This window comes from Lepidochelys kempii, chromosome 5, assembly GCF_965140265.1.
Source record: "Lepidochelys kempii isolate rLepKem1 chromosome 5, rLepKem1.hap2, whole genome shotgun sequence".
NCBI classification, from domain to species: Eukaryota; Metazoa; Chordata; order Testudines; family Cheloniidae; genus Lepidochelys; species Lepidochelys kempii.
This window is the reverse complement of record NC_133260.1, coordinates 112065657-112083377: the sequence shown is the minus strand read 5'-3', so window position 1 is coordinate 112083377 and position 17721 is coordinate 112065657. Positions and strand designations below refer to the sequence as shown.

Genomic DNA, 17721 nt, shown 5'->3' with positions numbered 1-17721 from the left:
ATGAGGATGTGACTCCACGACCATGTGAGACAATTGCATTGTGATTGTTTTGCCCTGAAGAACAGATACAGTACTCGCCCTTAAAAAGGAAGCATTTTCCATATATTACTATCTGAGATCACCACTCTTTCCCTGCAGTCTGAGGAGATATCTGTGTTAACTGTGTGGTAATGATTGATAATCGCTTTTTCATTTAAACTTCTGTATGTGAGCAGCCTACTTCCAAAGTAGAAGCACTCCCATTTCTGGAATCTGGATCATCACGCTTAATCCCCAACTATATAGCCAAAAGACAAGTGCCTTGCACTTCACCAGTGTCAAAAAGCCACAAGCGTAATATTATATTTATTAAGTTGACAGTGCCTTACATCTGTCTGGTGCATTACAGATAGGTAAAAGCCAGTTTCAGCTCTCCAAGGAGCTTACGAAACTGAGCTGAATGTCAGTGGTTACTTAAATAGTCTTATAATAAAAATACCTGCAGATGATCCTTTTGAGAAAGCCAACTTTTTCATAGCTCTGGCTCAGCATTCTAGAGTGTCTCATATCTAGATATTTGTGAATTCTCATCTCATTGATCTAGAGCTATAATGTCTTGTTATCGTAACAAATGAAAGCGACCTCCCTGGGGTGCATTTCTTTCATTTTCCCTTGCAGAAACGTTTGGTTAGTATTTACGGGCCATCGCGATAGACTTCTGAAGACCAGTTCCAGAATCTGTATCAGACCTTTTGAAGCCCTTGTAACTGAAGTTAATCAAAAGTGGCAAACTGATATTTTTTTTTTTTTTTTTTTAGAAAAGTGGCAAACAACTGATTTTTTTAATTATTTTTTTCAGAGGGTAATGTGCGTTCTGATTAGGCTTGGCAGTTTATTTAGATGCCCTGGAATGGGTATCTTCAATTTAAATTGGGAAGCAGTAACAGCACAAAAGTTACTTTTCTTTCTGTGGCACATACAATAAAGCCCCTTAAAATATGCTGTGCCACCAATTAAAACAGAAGGTGTCAAAAACAACAACATTTTCATCTAGTTTAACTTTTCCATAGTGATTTAGACGAAATCTGACGCACATAGGGATTAAAATTTGCGATATCTTCTTCCACTAAACAGCTACAGCAGAATATCCAGCGCAAACCGGCCATGTCTACGCTGGCAAGCTTACAGCGGCACAGCTGCACTGATGCTGTTGTGTCACTGTAGGAGCGCTCGTGTAGCTGCTCTGTGCCGATGGGAGGGAGCTCTCCCGTCAACATACTTAAACCACTTAAACCAATGAGTGGCAGTAGCCGTGTCAGCAGGAAAGTATCTCCCACCAACATAGTGCTGTCCACATGGGTGCTTCTGACGGTGTAACTTGTGTCGCTCAGAGGGGTGTTTTTTCACACCCCTGAGCAACATAAGTTGTATTGACAAAAGTGCTACCGTAGACAGAGCCAATCCCAGTAGCCAGCTGTCTTTCTATATTTGCTGGAGTTTCATTCTCAACGAGTAACTTGATTAGAAGAGCCTACAATCAACTTTAACATATCTTCTGCTAGGACAGACAGAAACCTGAGTTTGGTGCAAACACTAGCATGGAAATTGTTCTCTGCCATATAGTTTATTAACTGCTGCTGATGGCACTCTCCTTGTTTCCTTTATCTTATCTCTTCCTTTAACATTAAGAGCCACTTGTACACTGATGTTACTCAACTGCACATAGCTTTTAACACCTTGATTAATACCTCCCGATCCACCCTTCCTACCTGTCCTAACAAAATCATCTTGTGGCTTCATTTCAGATTCCTTCAGCTCTATGCAGAGTTTCTGGTTTTTACCTACATGTCTGCAAAAGAAAACTTCTTCTTGAGGCAAGCAGAGCATTCCCAGGCACAATTCTATTTTATCCATCTTCCTGTACAACTCTAATGACCCACTTGCCACTACTCCGGTATCATCCTTGACTCTAACCTCATTCTCTTCCCATATTTCCTTTGCCTACAGACAAGGTTACGCCGACAGAAGCGCCAATGTGGACAGCGCTATGTTGGTGGGAGCTTTATTGTATGTGCCACAGACAGGCCAGTCCTTGCTTACAGACAGCAACATTGCTTTATTGCATGTGCCACAGAAAGAAAAGTAACAGTAACAGTTACAGACAGCCGCCCAACCTGAAGCAAATACTCACCAGCAACCCCCCACCTTAGTTTAACTTATGCCAGCCTCATTTCTTTAATCCACACAATTTCATCTGCATTGATGTGAGAGCCACCTTCTTTGCATGTCCTACCATCTGGAAAAGGCTTTCTTTGTTTCATCACCTCATTGACTTGATCTATTTCTAAATTTAATCCAAAATAATCTTTTTGCCTCTCTCTGGTTAAAGGCCCAATTAAATTAACTGTAAGGCCCTTTGGAGCCATTTTATATGGAAGACTATTCAAAATAAAGTTTATTGTACATCCCACTGGAGGGCAATAGGGATAAGTGAACCATCATCTCTCAGAACCTCTTCATCACAGATTTATTGCTGCTACTGCATGCATCAGAGAAAGCAGGCCTCTTCTCTTCAGAAATGTGCCAGAACTCTAATTTCATTTATCTTCTGACAAAGAGTGCAGTGAAAACAGGAATACTGATTTACTGCGGTAGTTGCCTCATAATTGCTATCAAATTAAATACATTTAAAGGAGGTGATGACAAGCTAAAAGGAAGGCAGTTGGCAATTTCCTGCACTGGCTGCCAATTTGTAATGAACCAGAGACCTTTATGATTAGTTAAGAAAATATCTTAGTCCGCTTTTTAATTGTATGTATTCATTCATGATACTGAAACACTAGCTGCCTCTCTGATGAGATTCACAAAAGGTCACCACACAAATGTCTTCTATTGTTTGTTGAAGAAATACTAGTGACCTTCACAATCAAATCATCACTGAGTGAAGTGGACTATAAAGTCCATGGGATCCTGTGCTCTGATGGGTTTCCAAGTACTTTGGTTTGATCTGAATGGTCATGACATACTTGGAATGCTTTCATGTGCTGTGATTTGTAACATGCTGCTGCTGTTAGAATAGCTAAAAAGTTAATAACAATTACAACTAAAAAAATAGGGACAACAATTTTTATTTAATATTGAGGTTTCATTTTGCTTCTTGGTACCTATCAGACACTGTACCAGATTAATATTACATATACTACAACACGCACATGCGCATACAGAAATGATACGTCAGAATGCTAAAGGAAGACGGTTTGTTGCAATTTTGCTGGGAATGCTAAACACCAAAGGTACGCTTGGGAATGACTGCAGGTATCCAGGTGTTGAAGGACATGTCTGAACCAGAAAATCTTCCAAAAAATTCCCACTAGTGTTAGCACCAGTTCTGGTGGGAACCATAGAGGCAAGGCTTCAGGTGACCTCTGGCCTTTTTACCAGTGTCAGTTAAGCAGGTTTAATTGATGAAGTGGTCCAGCTGCCAGGGGATTGTCACAGGGAATACTTTTTAAGTACAGACAAGGCTTATAGGTGAAATTCAACTTGGTGAAGAGGACCTGCACAAAGCCATACATACCATTTAAACCACCCAATAAAGCAGTTCTCAACCAGAGGGCCAGGGCTTCCTGGGGGCGGGGCGGCATGGGCAGGTTTCAGGTGGTCCTCCAAGCAGGGCCAGCATTAGACTTACTGGGGCCCAGGGCAGAAAGCCAAAGCCCCACCGCATGGGGCTGAAGCCCGGGCCCTGGGCCCCGCCACCTAAGGCTGAAGCCTGAGCAATGTGGCTTCATGGGGGTGCTGTGACATGGGGCACCAGGCAACTGTCTTGCTTGCTACCCCCTAATGCCAGCCCTGGCTTTTATATGCAGAAAACCAGTCGTCATGGCACAGGTGGGCTGTGGAGTTATTATAGCATGGAGGGGGGGGCGAGGGAAAGCTCAGAAAGAAAAAGGTTGAGAACCCCTGACATAAAGGCTTAAGTAGCGCTTAAATGACTCAAAGGACCCTAGGTTCAGAAACAAAGGAGATAGGAATGGTACAAGATCATGGAGTATATAGAAAGAGTTCTGTGCATCAGTGAATGTCACCTGAGATAGCTTGGGAAGCTGGAATCTAAATGCAACTTCAATGCTGGAAATGGGGGTAGGGTTCATTGGCTGTAAACAGTGACCTGGAATGGTGTGTGAAGTGAAAACCTTTCAAACTCCTGTTATCAACACTGCTTTAAAGAATGTCTTTGAATTATGAAAGGAACAGTTTGTTCAGTTTACAGTACCTCAAAGATATAAGCAAGTCCACAGCACACATAGTCCAAACAGACTTCCTTTCTCAAACAGGAATAAAATTCCATTCTCCGGTCATTAGAAAAGGGAGTCATTTTATGCAGCCATCGGGAGGCCATCGGAGACACCTGAACTTCCCATCAAGTCTTTTTTCAGCTGAAAGCTCTCCATCATGGGAATGTTTTGGAAAGTTAAAAGAGGGCTGCTATGAATTTAGTGTTCATGAAAACCTCAGAGACTGAAGTCCTGAATTTTGCCCAGATCAGGTACAGCACAGGATTTGGCAGCGTAAGCTTCCCCACGCTGCTCCTCAACTCTGAGCTGGAGGAACCACCCCTAAAGAAGAGCGGGTGGTTCGTTTTCCATGTCCATTCAATTCTTGGCCTCTCTGCTGCTGACACTGCCAAAAACGGTGCTAATTATTGCCAATAGGGAGCAACAAGCTAGAGGTAAAAGACTGTACGTTATAGGCACTGTAAATCCCCAGAACCACGGAACACAATTATTAGAAAACAATGCTGTCCTTCCCTTTCAGTCTAAATTCAGATATAAACTACACTACAGTAAAACCTCTTCATTTCTTTTTTCAAAACCACTTACTTTTATCAGCTTTCCTATGGCACTTATCACCATAGTATATGAGCACCTGGCAAACATTAGTAAATTAAGCCTCGCAGCAACCACGTGATATAGGGAAGAATTATTATCCCATTTTTACAGTTTGGGAAATTGAGGCACAGAGATTGTGTGTTTTAGCTACTCATATAGTGAATCCATGGTAGAGACTTGAACCCAGAAATCCTGATCCCCCCCCAGCCTATGCTTTAACCACAAGACCATCCTTATTGTCTATAGTTTTCTGAACCTTATTTTCTTCTTATCAGAGACTGTCCTTGATTCTGAGTCTGGGTTCCTGATTCTGTGTGTTCTCCAGAAAGCCATGGTTGTCAGTAACTTGGCATTCTGTGGAGACACTTCCATTAAGTTGAGTCATTTCTGGTACTCCCTGTACATTAGGATAGCATAGCTTTGTTTCTAAATGACTCTCCTCCCCAGGGTCTTTATGTCAACAGCTCTGCCTAGTTATGTGCCTTGGACAAAACAAAAATTACTTCCTGACATCTGCCCAAAAGTTTTTTTCCCTCTCTCTTTCCTCCCACATACCTTGCAGCCACCTGCCTTAACATTTGAGCATGTGGAATTTCAAATTATTGAAAAAAAAAAAAAGTCTTGGGGTAAATGCCAGAGAGAAAAGACATGTGTGATCCAGAACTGGATTAAAAAAAAAAATAACAAAAACCAGGTCAGGTAACAGTTTATTAAAATCAATGCCAAAGTAAAATTATCTCATTACAGTAAAAAGAAAAGGAATACTTGTGGCACCTTAGAGACTAACAAATTTATTTGAGCATAAGCTTTCGTGAGCTACAGCTCACTTCATCGGATGCATGCAGTGGAAAATACAGTAAGGGGATTTTATATACACAGAGAATATGAAACAATGGGTGTTACCATACACACTGTAATGAGAGTGATCAGGAAAGGTGAGCTATTACTAGAAGGAGAGAGAGAGAGAGGGGAAAACAAACAAACAAACAAAACCTTTTGTAGTGATAATCAAGGTGGGCCATTTCCAGCAGCTGAGACAAGAACGTGTGAGGAACAGTGTGTGTGTGTGTGGGGGGGAATAAACATGGGGAAATAGTTTTACTTTGTGTAATGACACATCCATTCCCAGTCTTTATTCAAGCCTAATTTAATGGTGTCCAGTTTGCAAATTAATTCCAATTCATCAGTCTCTCGTTGGAGTCTGTTTTTGAAGTTTTTTTGTTGTAATATTGCCACTTTTAGGTCTGTAATCGAGTGACCAGAGAGATTGAAGTGTTCTCCGACTGGTTTTTGAATGTTATAATTCTTGACGACTGATTTGTGTCCATTTATTCTTTTACATAGATACTGTCTGGTCTGGCCAATGTACATGGCAGAGGGGCATTGCTGGCACATGATGGCATATATCACATTGGTAGATGTGCAGGTGAACGAGCCTCTGATAGTGTGGCTGATGTGATTAGGCCCTATGATGGTGTCCCCGGAGTAGATATGTGGACACAGTTGGCAACGGGCTTTGTTGCAAGGATGGGTTCTTCGGTTAGTGTTTTTGTTGTATGGTTGCTGGTGAGTATTTGCTTCAGGTTGGGGGGCTGTCTGTAAACAAGGACTGGCCTGTCTCCCAAGATCTGTGCCATTAAATTAGGCTTGAATAAAGACTGAGAGTGGATGTGTCATTACACAAAGAAAAACTATTCCCCCCCCTACTGTTCCTCACACACTCTTGTCAACTGCTGGAAATGGCCCACCTTGATTATCACTACAAAAGGTCCTCCCTGCCCCTCTGTCCTGCTGGTAACAGCTCACCTTACCTGATCACTCTCATTACAGTGTGTATGGTAACACCCATTGTTTCATGTTCTCTGTGTATATAAAACCCCCTACTGTATTTTCCACTGCATGCATCCGATGAAGTGAGCTGTAGCTCATGAAAGCTGATGCTCAAATAAATTGGTTAGTCTCTAAGGTGCCACAAGTCCTCCTTTTCTTTTTGCGAATACAGACTAACGCGGCTGCTGCTCTGAAACCTCTCATTATAGTAGGTGCTGCTCACGCCTCCCTTTGAGCCAGTGGTGTGATTCCCAGCTCAAGTAAACATACCAACACTAGCTCAAATAAAGCTAACCTGCTAGAAAAATGAAGTGTGGACATGGTGGTGCAAGTGGTGGGAGGGGCTAGCCAACATGAGTACGTGTCCACGGGAGATACTAGGTACGTATTGGGGGCAGCGAGCTTATGAAGCCTCGGCTGCGTTTTTGCTTTGGCCCACAAGCTGTATGAGAGCTAGCCTGAATAGGTTTCCTTGAGCAGGGAATCACATCGCTAACTCAAAGTAGAGACATACTCACAATACTTGAGGTTGTAAAATGGATTTCCATTATAACCTGCTGTTTTTCCATAGTCACACTTTCTGAAATATTTTAGATTTAATAGTTGACCATGGTCGGTCTGTGCTCACTGGAAAATGTGTTTTGAGGAAAATCAAAACAGATTGTAATTGTTTCAGTGGAAAACCACAGAGAGCAAAAACCACACAAAATGTTGCCTTATCATCAAGGACAAAAGAACACTGAATCCATGGGAGGGAGTGTGGGGGGGAACAGATCCAGTGATTTCAGTCTGTCTGCCTTTATCTAATCTATGGAGGGTTTTATATTGCTGCTCATTGCTGTAGTATCTGAGCACCTTCTATTTAAAAATCAACAGCCATAGCAAAGTCCCTAATGGACTTCATGGAATCTCTGGTTCTTCTCTCTTTCCGGGGTATGAAACCTCTGTTTGGAGCATGGTTATGGTTTTTTGTTTGTTTTTTTTAATTTGTTTGTTACTTTGAGGGGTTGTTTTTTTGTTTATTTTGATCGAGGGCGAAGAAGGCAAGTAGAAGAGTGTGTTGACAGTGAGTGTCATTCTTGTTCTGGTGGAAAGGCTTCGTCAAAGAGAAGGTTTTGCAGTGTTTCCTAAACATGGCCAGCCTTTGGAAGACCTAATCTTCTGTGGAAGTTTGTGCCATAACCTATTCTCAATTTGGCTGCATTCATCAATATTACGCTATTTTCTAATCTTTCATTTTTTTCAAGATAACGCTGCTTCTTGTACTAAAGTTTTGGGCATTGTAGTCTAATCCTGGATCTGTAAGACTCACCAAGGGAATAGTGAGAGATTGCAATACTATGACTTCCTTCTGCTTCCCAGCTCATTTCCCTTTGTCACGCCTAACTAAATATAACCCCTTATTAGGGTTGAGACACTGAGCTAAATTCTGCCTGTAGATTAGATGCACATGACTGAGAGCCAGCGCTGTGTGTTAGGGTGTGACAGAAACACACGAAAGCCAGGAATATCAAGTCCATCATCTCCCATTGCACACTCCCTTCTCATCACAGGGGCAGTGCAACTTAAGGAAGGTTGAGACCAAATTCTACCTTGACTTAAATCACCTGCAATCCTCCTGACTTCATCTTTAACTTTGGATTTCCTGCTTTTACACCAGTCTGTGTCACATCATTAAACATATCTGTGTGTTTTGTTCCCCTCCGTCTTTTTGAAAGATTCTACAAGGTGTATTTATTGGAGTCGGAGTGAATGTACTTCAGGTTTTTGTCAAGTGTGTAACACTACCTGTTTCCATGACTGTAGGAACTTGAGTGTTTTCCCAGTTGTGACGAACCATCCACGCCAATGGCTCTATGTCATTTTTTTAAGGGATCAAGGGGCAGAGTCACCTAATGTGAGAGCAGCTTTGTGCTCCTCTGCTGGTGCAAACCTAGCCAAAAGCCAGTTTATCTGATTAGAGGAGCACCACCCATAAGGGCTCCAGACCATCCTCCTCCTCCCTGCAGCTGGTGCTGGGAGGGGGTTTGGGGGTGTCCTTACACCCTGGTGTACCAGAGGGTGTACATGCAGCGGGGCCACTGGCAGCCATTGAGGCTGCTTTGAGTGTGGTTTGAGCCTGGCACAGAGCAACCGCAGGGTAAAGGGAGAGAGTAGGTGTCTTTAAGGCATCTTTGCTCCTAAGCTGTATTGAGCACACTTCCTGCAGAGCTATGAATTGGGACACAGATGTTTAGAAGATACATGTAATACATGATTTGTGAACAGTTACAGCCCCACCATTCAGGGTGCTGAGCACCCTTAATTCTCACTGAGTTCAGGGTGCTCATTACCTCACAGGACTGACCCCTAAGTGGCTACCTGTTGAATTTTAAATGGATCAGAGAGCTCTAACAAGCTAGTGGATGCCCTGATTTTGTCCCTCTCCTGTTTCTGCAAGTTCTATGGGAAGGGGTTCTTGGCAGGGGACAGGGAAGAGGTCTTTTGCTTTTGGTGAAAGGTCAGAGGATGTTGATGATTAGACTACGTTCCTGCATTAAATTTTCACAAGCAGCTGTTGTGGCAAGGAGTCCTTTTTTCAAAGGCAAAATGTAATGCCCATAAAAACAAGATCTACCCCCTGCTAGCCACATGTTTTCCCCTTCAGGATTTGTTACGATCTTACTAACACTTTTAATGACCTGTGGTTATCATAGGATATTATCCTGGGTAGTTTGTTTTCCCACACATTACAATACATAATGAGGCAGAAAGTAATCTGGAGGGAAGAAACAACCATCTCTAAAACTGTTCTTTGCACTGTACATGGGATAAACACGCCAGTTTTACTTTACCCAGTACACACTGCCCAGCGAAAAAGGCGGAGCTATTCTATAGGTCAATCAACAAACAGGAAGAGGAATAAATAGATATTTGGTTTTGCTCAAGTAACGCCTGGTCTCTTCTAATGCTAGAGCTGACTGACCTGGCAGGACAAGGGTCCAAGTTGCACTCCTGAAGTTTTGGCTTTGGCTTGATGTTTTCAGGGTAGTAGTGACAGTATTGATCAGCCACCACCCGGCTGCTTCTCAGATCATAACATTCAGCAGATGTCAGCTGGTAACCTGTGACATTCAGAGAGTCAAAAGACAGAGCATCTGAGCTAAATTTCTTTCTCTGTACATGTATTAAATACAAGTTAACTCTGGTTTTGTAAAACACTATCCAAAGTGACGCCCCCACCCCCAATGTAACAAGAGGCTTACCCCATATTTAACAAACTTATTTTACAAAAAGATTAGGTGTCCCCCAAAACCTTCATAAAACAGACTTTCCCCCATACATTGCCCATTAAATCTATTAAATATAGATAGGATCAAGGTATATAAATAGATCTATAAAGAAACACATACTTTAACTCACAAAAATGCCTACACTGCTGAAATTACTTCTTAACTTTTATTTATTTTATTTTAGAGCCACAGGAGCAATATAATTCAGTTAACACTGCAAAGATAATAGTCATGTTTCACAGTTCATACTATTGTATTTCTAAAAGCACATACATTAAAGACTCAAGAGCTGATTTGGCTCTGACATGAACTATTATTTGTAGAGCCCGCCGTGGATACAAATTTACACCCGCGGATGCAGATATCTGTGGATATAAATTGGTATCTACAGAACTGCAGGGCTTTCCCAGGCACCACAGTGGTAAAAGGAGCAAAGCATGGGGACGCCATTCCCAGGAGCCCAAGGTCCCACTGTGAGTCTGTGACAGTCAGGAATGGAACCCAGATCCCTTGAGTAACAGTCAAATACCTTAGCCACAAGACAATATTCCCTGTTAATGGTGTTATGCTGGTGTAAAATTTATTTCATTTATGCTGGTATAAAAACAGTATAAGTGAGATCTGCATTAAGGCAAGAAAGCCCGGTTTTCAAAAGCTTATGCCTAAACTGCATGTGCAAATGGGCATTTAAAGGATAACTGTGCACCTCAGTGGCCATTTAACGCATCGACTTTAAGGTCAGAAGGGAACATCATGATCATCTAGTCTGACCTCTGGCACACTGCAGAACACAGAACCTCACCCACCCACTCCTGTAATAGACCTCTAACTGCTGGCTGAGTGACTGAAGTCCTCAAACCATGATTTAAAGACTTGAAGTTACAGAGAATCCATCATTTATACTAGTTTAAATCTTCTAGTGGTGCCCCATGCTCCAGAGGAAGGTGAAAAACCCCAGGGTCTCTGCCAATCTGACCTACTTTTGAAAATTTTTACTTCAGACCCAACAACCCAATAAGTAACACTGTACTGGCACTTCAGGGAATTTGCACATTTTCTTTTCACTGAGTTCCTTTTGATTTGTGTAGTGGGGTGTTCACCCCACCCCAGCCCTGAAGGGGTTAAAAGCGGCCCTGGAGAGGGCTGCAGCAGGGAAAGGGATTAAGAACCACTGTGGGAAGCTGACTATATAGCTGGTTTAATCAGGTGTGGCTGGCTTAATCAGGGCCCAGATGGCCCTTATAAGAGGCCTGTGGGCCAGAAGCTGGAGAAGTCTCACTCTAGCCCTGGAGTGGGAAGGGCTAGCTGCCTGGGAGCAAGGTACCTGAAACTGGAGCAGTGCTGGGGAATAGGGCTGGGGAGCTCCAGCCTGGTAAACTCCCAGGCTGCAGGCCTTGGTGAAGGCCTACACAGGTAATGGGGTTGCAGAGGTGCAGCCCAGGGTTAGGCAGAGGCAGCTGGTCCAACCTCCTTGCCAATGATGAGTAGCCATTACACTGCAGTTTGCCCCAGTGAGCAGGGGCTAGATGATGACTGGCAGTAGCCACTGAGGCAAGGTAGGTTTAGAGGGTTGGGGGGTTCCCTGGGAGGGGAGACCCAGAGTGTGGGGACACTGCCAGGGGGCAGCACCCCAGGGTGAGGAGGCACTGGGGTCCGGAAGAGACATGGGGCCAGTGGCAGGTGAGACACCAGCCTACAGAGGATGCTCTGGGCTGGAAGAGCTAATTCCTAGGACAGCCAGCAGGAGGTGCCATGCCAGTGAGCTGTCACATTGCTACAATTTGCCTACATATCTAATTATCTTATATATTGAATTGTGTTATCTATTATTGTAACTTACCCATATGTAATCAATGTGTGATGAATAGATTAAAGTTGTAGGTAAGAGTATAAGAATACATAGGGTAGTATTATGGAGGTAGAGGATTGATAAGGATGTATTATTGGTAAGAGTTTGTTAGGTATATAAGTAATATAAGGCAGTAAAGCAAGACTTACTTGCCTGAGGCCTGCCAAATTTCCGCTTAGCCATATCCGGCCTTAAATCTGAAAGAAGTTGACATGACTAGCTTGTAACAGTAAAGTTTCAAGATTATTGTAACAGATGTGTTAATAGGTGATGGGAAAATATGCCACAATATGCCCATCACTATTGCAAGATGCCCATCTGTAACATTATGGGAAATTCTGTATTGAGTGCAAATTACCATGGGGACTTGTTGATTTAAATCTTAACGAAGATAAGGACAATTAAGAAAATGGCCTCTGCAAAGTGGAGGATCCCAATATTTATGCATCAGGGTTATGAGCGTGAGCGTAACTCAGGATAAAAGGAGTTCCCCGGCATGAAAAAGGGAAGAACCACCCATCAAGGTTACTTCTGGCTGAGGCATGCATAGTGCAGCTCTGGAAGGGGAAAGTAAAGAAAACCTTTGCACTCCCAAGATTCTGGGCCTGCAGAATGGCACCCTGGTCCCAGGAGTAACAGCTCTAAGGGGGCAACAGAGCAGCCACAGATCAGCATGAAAAGGAAGTGCCTGCCTATGTTCCATTTTTCCTTAGTCACATCCCTGCAAGGGAAGAGTGGAGCCATTGACTAATATATAACGTGTGTTATCCACATCATGTATGTATGTTAATCATGCTGTTAATAACAGAATACCATTTATTTAAATATTTTGGATGTTTTCCACATTTTCAAATATATTGATTTCATATATACGTTATTGATTTCAACTACAACACAGAATACCAAGTGTACAGTGCTCACTTTATATTTTTTTTATTACAAATATCTGACTGTAAAAAACAAAAGAAATGATATTTTTCAATTCGCCTAATAAAAGTACTGTAGTGCAATCTCTTTATCATCAAAGTTGAACTTACAAATGTAGAATTATATATGAAAAAAACTGCATTCAAAAATAAAACCATGTAAAACTTTAGAACCACTCAGTCCTACTTCTTGTTCAGCCAATTGCTGAGACAAACAAATCTGTTTACATTTACAGGATATAATGCTGCCCGCTTCTTATTTACATCACCAGAAAGTGAGAACAGGCATTTGCATGGCATTGTTGTAGCAAGATATTTGCATCACAAGATATTTACGTGCCAGATGCGCTAAAGATTCATATTCCCTTCATGCTTCAACCACCATTCCAGAGGATATCCATCCATGCTGATGATGGGTTCTGCTCGATAACGATCCAAAGCAGTGTGGACCAATGCATGTTCATTTTCAACATCTGAGTCAGATGCCACTAGCAGAAGGTAGATTTTCTTTTTTGGTGGTTCGGGTTCTGTGGTTTCCACATCAGAGTGTTGCTCTTTTAAGACTTGTGAAAGCATGCTCCACACTTCGTCCCTCTCACATTTTGGAAGGCTCTTGAGATTCTTAAATCTTGGGTGGAGTGCTGGAGCTATCTTTAGAAATCTCACATTGGTACCTTCTTTGCCTCTGTCAAATCTGTAGTGAAAGTGTTCTTAAAATGAACATGTGCTGGGTCATCACCCGAGACTGCTATAACATGAAATATATGGCAGAATGAGAGTAAAACAGAACAGGAGACATACAATTCTCCCCCAAGGAGTTCAGTCACAAATTTAATTACAGCATTATTTTTTTTTAACAAGCATCATCAGCATGGAAGTATGTCCCCTGGAATGGCAGCTGAAGCATGAAGGGGAATACGAATATTTAGCATATCTGGCACGTAAATACCTTGTAATGCTGGCTACAAAAGTGCCATGCGAATGCCTGTTCTGACTTTCAGGTGACATTGTAAATAAGAAGTGGTCAGCATTATCTCCTGTAAATGTAAACAAACTTGTTTGTCTCAGTGACTGGCTGAACAAGAAGTAGGACTGAGTGGAGTTGTAGGCTGTAAAGTTTTATATTTTGTTTTTGAGTACAGTTATGTAACAAAAAAATCTACATTTGTACGTTAGACTTTCACGATAAAGAGATTGCACTACAGTACTTGTATGAGGTTAACTGAAAAATACTATTTCTTATTTTTACAATGCTAATATTTGTTATCAAGAAGAATAATATAAAATGAGCACTGGTACACTTTGCATTCTGTGTTTTAATTGAAATCCATATATTTGAAAATGTAGAAAAACATCCAAAAATATTTAATACATTTCAATTGGTATTCTATTGTTTAACAGTGTGATTAAAACCGCAATTAATCAGAATTTTTTTATCACAATTTTTTGAGTTAATCACATTAGTTAACGGTGACTAATCGACAGCCCTAGTAAATGTAAAATCATCACACACATTTCAGCTGTTTATTTATAACTTGGGAAGCACATAACGCTGTAGTGTAACGCTGCACAAGATGGCTTCCCAGAGACTGGTATCGTATAGACCCTTTTTCCCTGTACTATGTTGTTGTTGTTAGCTTAGAGCAATAAACCTGGCTGACATTGGTCATTTGGCATCTTGAGTATATTTTATAACAAACCAAAGTGAGGTCAAGCAACTGAGTAAACAATTAATCAACAGTAGCCATCACACCAGCTTTATACCATTGAATCTGGGCCATTATTTGATAGCTGTGTCATTCACTATGGCCACATGGACTTCAAGGTTTCAGCAACCATAGAACTTAGGACCTTCTAATCCAAAAATACAGGCTAATACCATGGAAGTGAGAAGAGAATCTCCCTTCCCTGCAGTAGTATTCGTGCTCATGTTTTCTGTAGACTAGCCACGAGAAGGCACAGTCACAAATAACTGAGCAGGTCTGAGCTATCTTGTAGGTGGGACCGCGCGCGCACACACACACAAAATATTACCTCCTCCACAAGATGCGGAACAAGGAAAGAAATCAGTTTCCCTCCATCGGTGAATGATGGGCTGATAGAAGATAAACTGAACCGCGCTGTCAGCAGCACCAGCATAGCGGACCTGAAAAAGACGTAATGGGAATGGAAAAGCTGCCACAGTTTGACACTAACAGTCATTTTGCTGTAAGGATCTTGTAAATACCATGCATTACATGAAATACCAGAGGCATTTTATAATTAAAAAATGAGAGGCACAAACAGAATGTTGCCTCTTGGCATTCAGACTGAACCACTGCCAGAAATTACACTCTCACAAACTGTTAGCGAGTTGGGGCCATAGTGTTTTACAGCCTGCGTTCTGTGATGAGGAAGGAACAGAAGTGTTATTGCTAGTGGAGAGCTACCATACAGAGGACCTGGACTGAACTTCACACCACCAGGAGATCATCCACCGGCATTTACTGATTTAAAACCAACACCCCTTTCCCCTGCCTCATTCCAATGAAGGTTATATTCTTAAGAGCAGGAGTGGCTTCAAGACCATGAAAAGGCTAAATACTGTAGTAGCATAGAAAGAAAGACAGCAGATTGTACCAAAGAGAAACACATGTGCATAAAAGGAACAGATGCAACTATCAATGTTACTTTAACATGTAAAAGGAAGTAAAATACTTTAACTAGAGCAAACTAAAGCTTTCAGGCAGATCTAATTCTTTACTGTGCCAGGAGTATCTCTTATTCTGCCTGTAATACATTCATATTCTCTCTCTCTACTGTGGTACTGTTCTATATTACAAACTAGCCCTTTTATTGAATTGAATTTTGGATTCTCACATACAGTTTAGGATCCTACTTGGGATCCGATTGCATTTTTAGTTACAGGCTCAGGTTCTTGGTCTTGGCCAAGGAACATATGCTGACACTCAGGAGGGGTGCACGCGCATGTGTATTAGTCATTCTTTGTGCTCCTCTCCGCCCCCCCCCTTCTTGGGTGATCTGTGTGCAGGACTGGTCCCCTGGCATAAAGCACAGTGCCTGCCTGACAATAGCTCCACGGGGTTGACCACAGCGAGGGACTGTAGGGCACAGGAAAGCCCTGGTGCCCCTCCCTTTCCCCCAGTGATGCTCCTTACACTGACAGTTGGAAGGGAGAGAGCATGGGAGCTGCTGTACCACTAGGGAACCCCCTAGGCCGGGTGTCATTGCCAGGGCTGGATGCGTCCGTGTCGCTAGGGCTGCTCTGCACCAGTGTCATGGTGCAAAGGGGACACAGCACAGGGGAGAATCTGACTCACAAGTCAGAAATGGAGGCGGCTTATTAGGTCACCTAGTCCTTCCCCTTGCCAGTGCAAGATTGTTTCCTGAAGTGAGTTTTCTAGTGCTTTATCCAGACTAGTTTTAAATGTGTGTGTGTCTCTCTCTCTCCATATAGTCAAGTAGTTGCCCTGATTTTAATCTTTTGGGCTCGAATTGTTTTTAACGCTGTCTTTATTTCTCCCTCCAAAAATTGAGAGGCACTGACAAAGGGAAAGGGACTAGACAGAAAAACAAGAATGAAAAAAACCCACAAATCAAGTTGAATTGAACAGCAGAGTCTGTGTTGTGGGTTTCTCCCCTGCCCCTCTGTAGATGGACAGAAACATGATAACAAATCACAGCAAATCTTGAACTGCATGAAGGGGGAAGGAAGAAAACGGAAATGCTGCAGGATATGTTGGGGGCCACAAGAGTTCTGGTCCACTGAGAGTATGCTGGTCTCTTCTAATTAGAGTAAACACTGAGGTAAATTCCCAACAGAAAAAATACAGCTGTGGCAATACAGGTTCCTCAGCAAATGAGAGGCCTCTTGTATGGATTCATATCATTTAGTTCTGTATGTCAGAAACAGGATATCTAATTCCTTGTGCTGGGATGGTCCATTAATCACACTCTTCAGAAAGACTTTTCTTAGTTCACAAGAGCCCAGCACGCTCCTGGGACTAGCACAGTATCATGCTGGAAACCATTAGAGAAGGTCTCTGGTTTGAACACACAGAAACAAAATTCACCTGGGAGAATTTACTTTTCCTCTTTAAAATAAAGATCAACAATGATGCTTAAACCAAAATGATCCACTCAGCTGTGCGGTCTTAAGTGGAACGTGATAAATGAGAAGATAGATTACACAGAGCTTAGTAAAAGGGGGGGGGGGAAGGGTTTCACATCAAAAGTCAGGAAGACATAATAACCCATCTCCCCAAAGATTATCCGTGTGTGTCTGTGATTGTCTGTCTGATCCGACAGAGAGAAAAGGCAGATGCGGATCTTTTCCAGAGCTAGGTGGAAGTTACCCACACAACCATGACAACCACATGGTACAAAGGAATTGCAATGAGCTACAGATGCGAACTGAATGACACTAAATAAGTCAGGTGAAAGAATGAGACAAATCACTGTTTATTTTCTCTGTTGAGTACTATAAGCATAGGAAGACCAGTGTATACTGATTCCACGCAGCAATGTCTTTTGAATGTTGTTTGACAATTTGTTAAAACTAAGGGTTTGATCCAGCAGAAAATATCAGTGATTGTCTAATCCAGGCAAGATCCAAAGAGTAACACATGCTGGCTCTGTAGCACATCAAATGCTTCAGGAGACCGTTCAGATTGTTGCATAGGGCGAACTCCCACCCACAGACAGTCCAAACTGGAAGACTGGGGAACTTGTGAAGCTGTCCCATCTCCAATAGTCCAGCTGTCCTCCTCCTCGACTCCGCCCTGCCAATGGTGGAAGCCACCACCCTGAGAAGAGGAGGCAAAGTCTTGTGTATCTTTTAAAACAATAATTAGAAGAAACTCTTTAATTGACGTTGATTTGCTGTGTGGTCCTAGGGATATCGAGTCTCAACATGGAGAAAATGGTACCCATTTCATAACGGCATAGAATGCTGAAAAAGTGCATAGCACTAT

General features: G+C 42.3%; 1 protein-coding gene across 2 annotated transcripts in view; it reads right to left on the bottom strand.

Moving 5' to 3' along the window:
* Positions 1 to 17721, bottom strand: part of ADAMTSL1 (ADAMTS like 1) — a 268453-nt gene that overhangs the window by 148845 nt on the left and 101887 nt on the right. For both annotated transcript variants that reach the window (XM_073345470.1, XM_073345471.1), the window contains exons 8-9: positions 14783 to 14894; positions 9667 to 9805 (exon numbers count right to left, since the gene is read on the bottom strand). In XM_073345470.1, coding sequence (XP_073201571.1) covers positions 9667 to 9805; positions 14783 to 14894 — 251 coding nt within the window. The remainder of the gene's footprint in view (positions 1 to 9666; positions 9806 to 14782; positions 14895 to 17721) is intronic.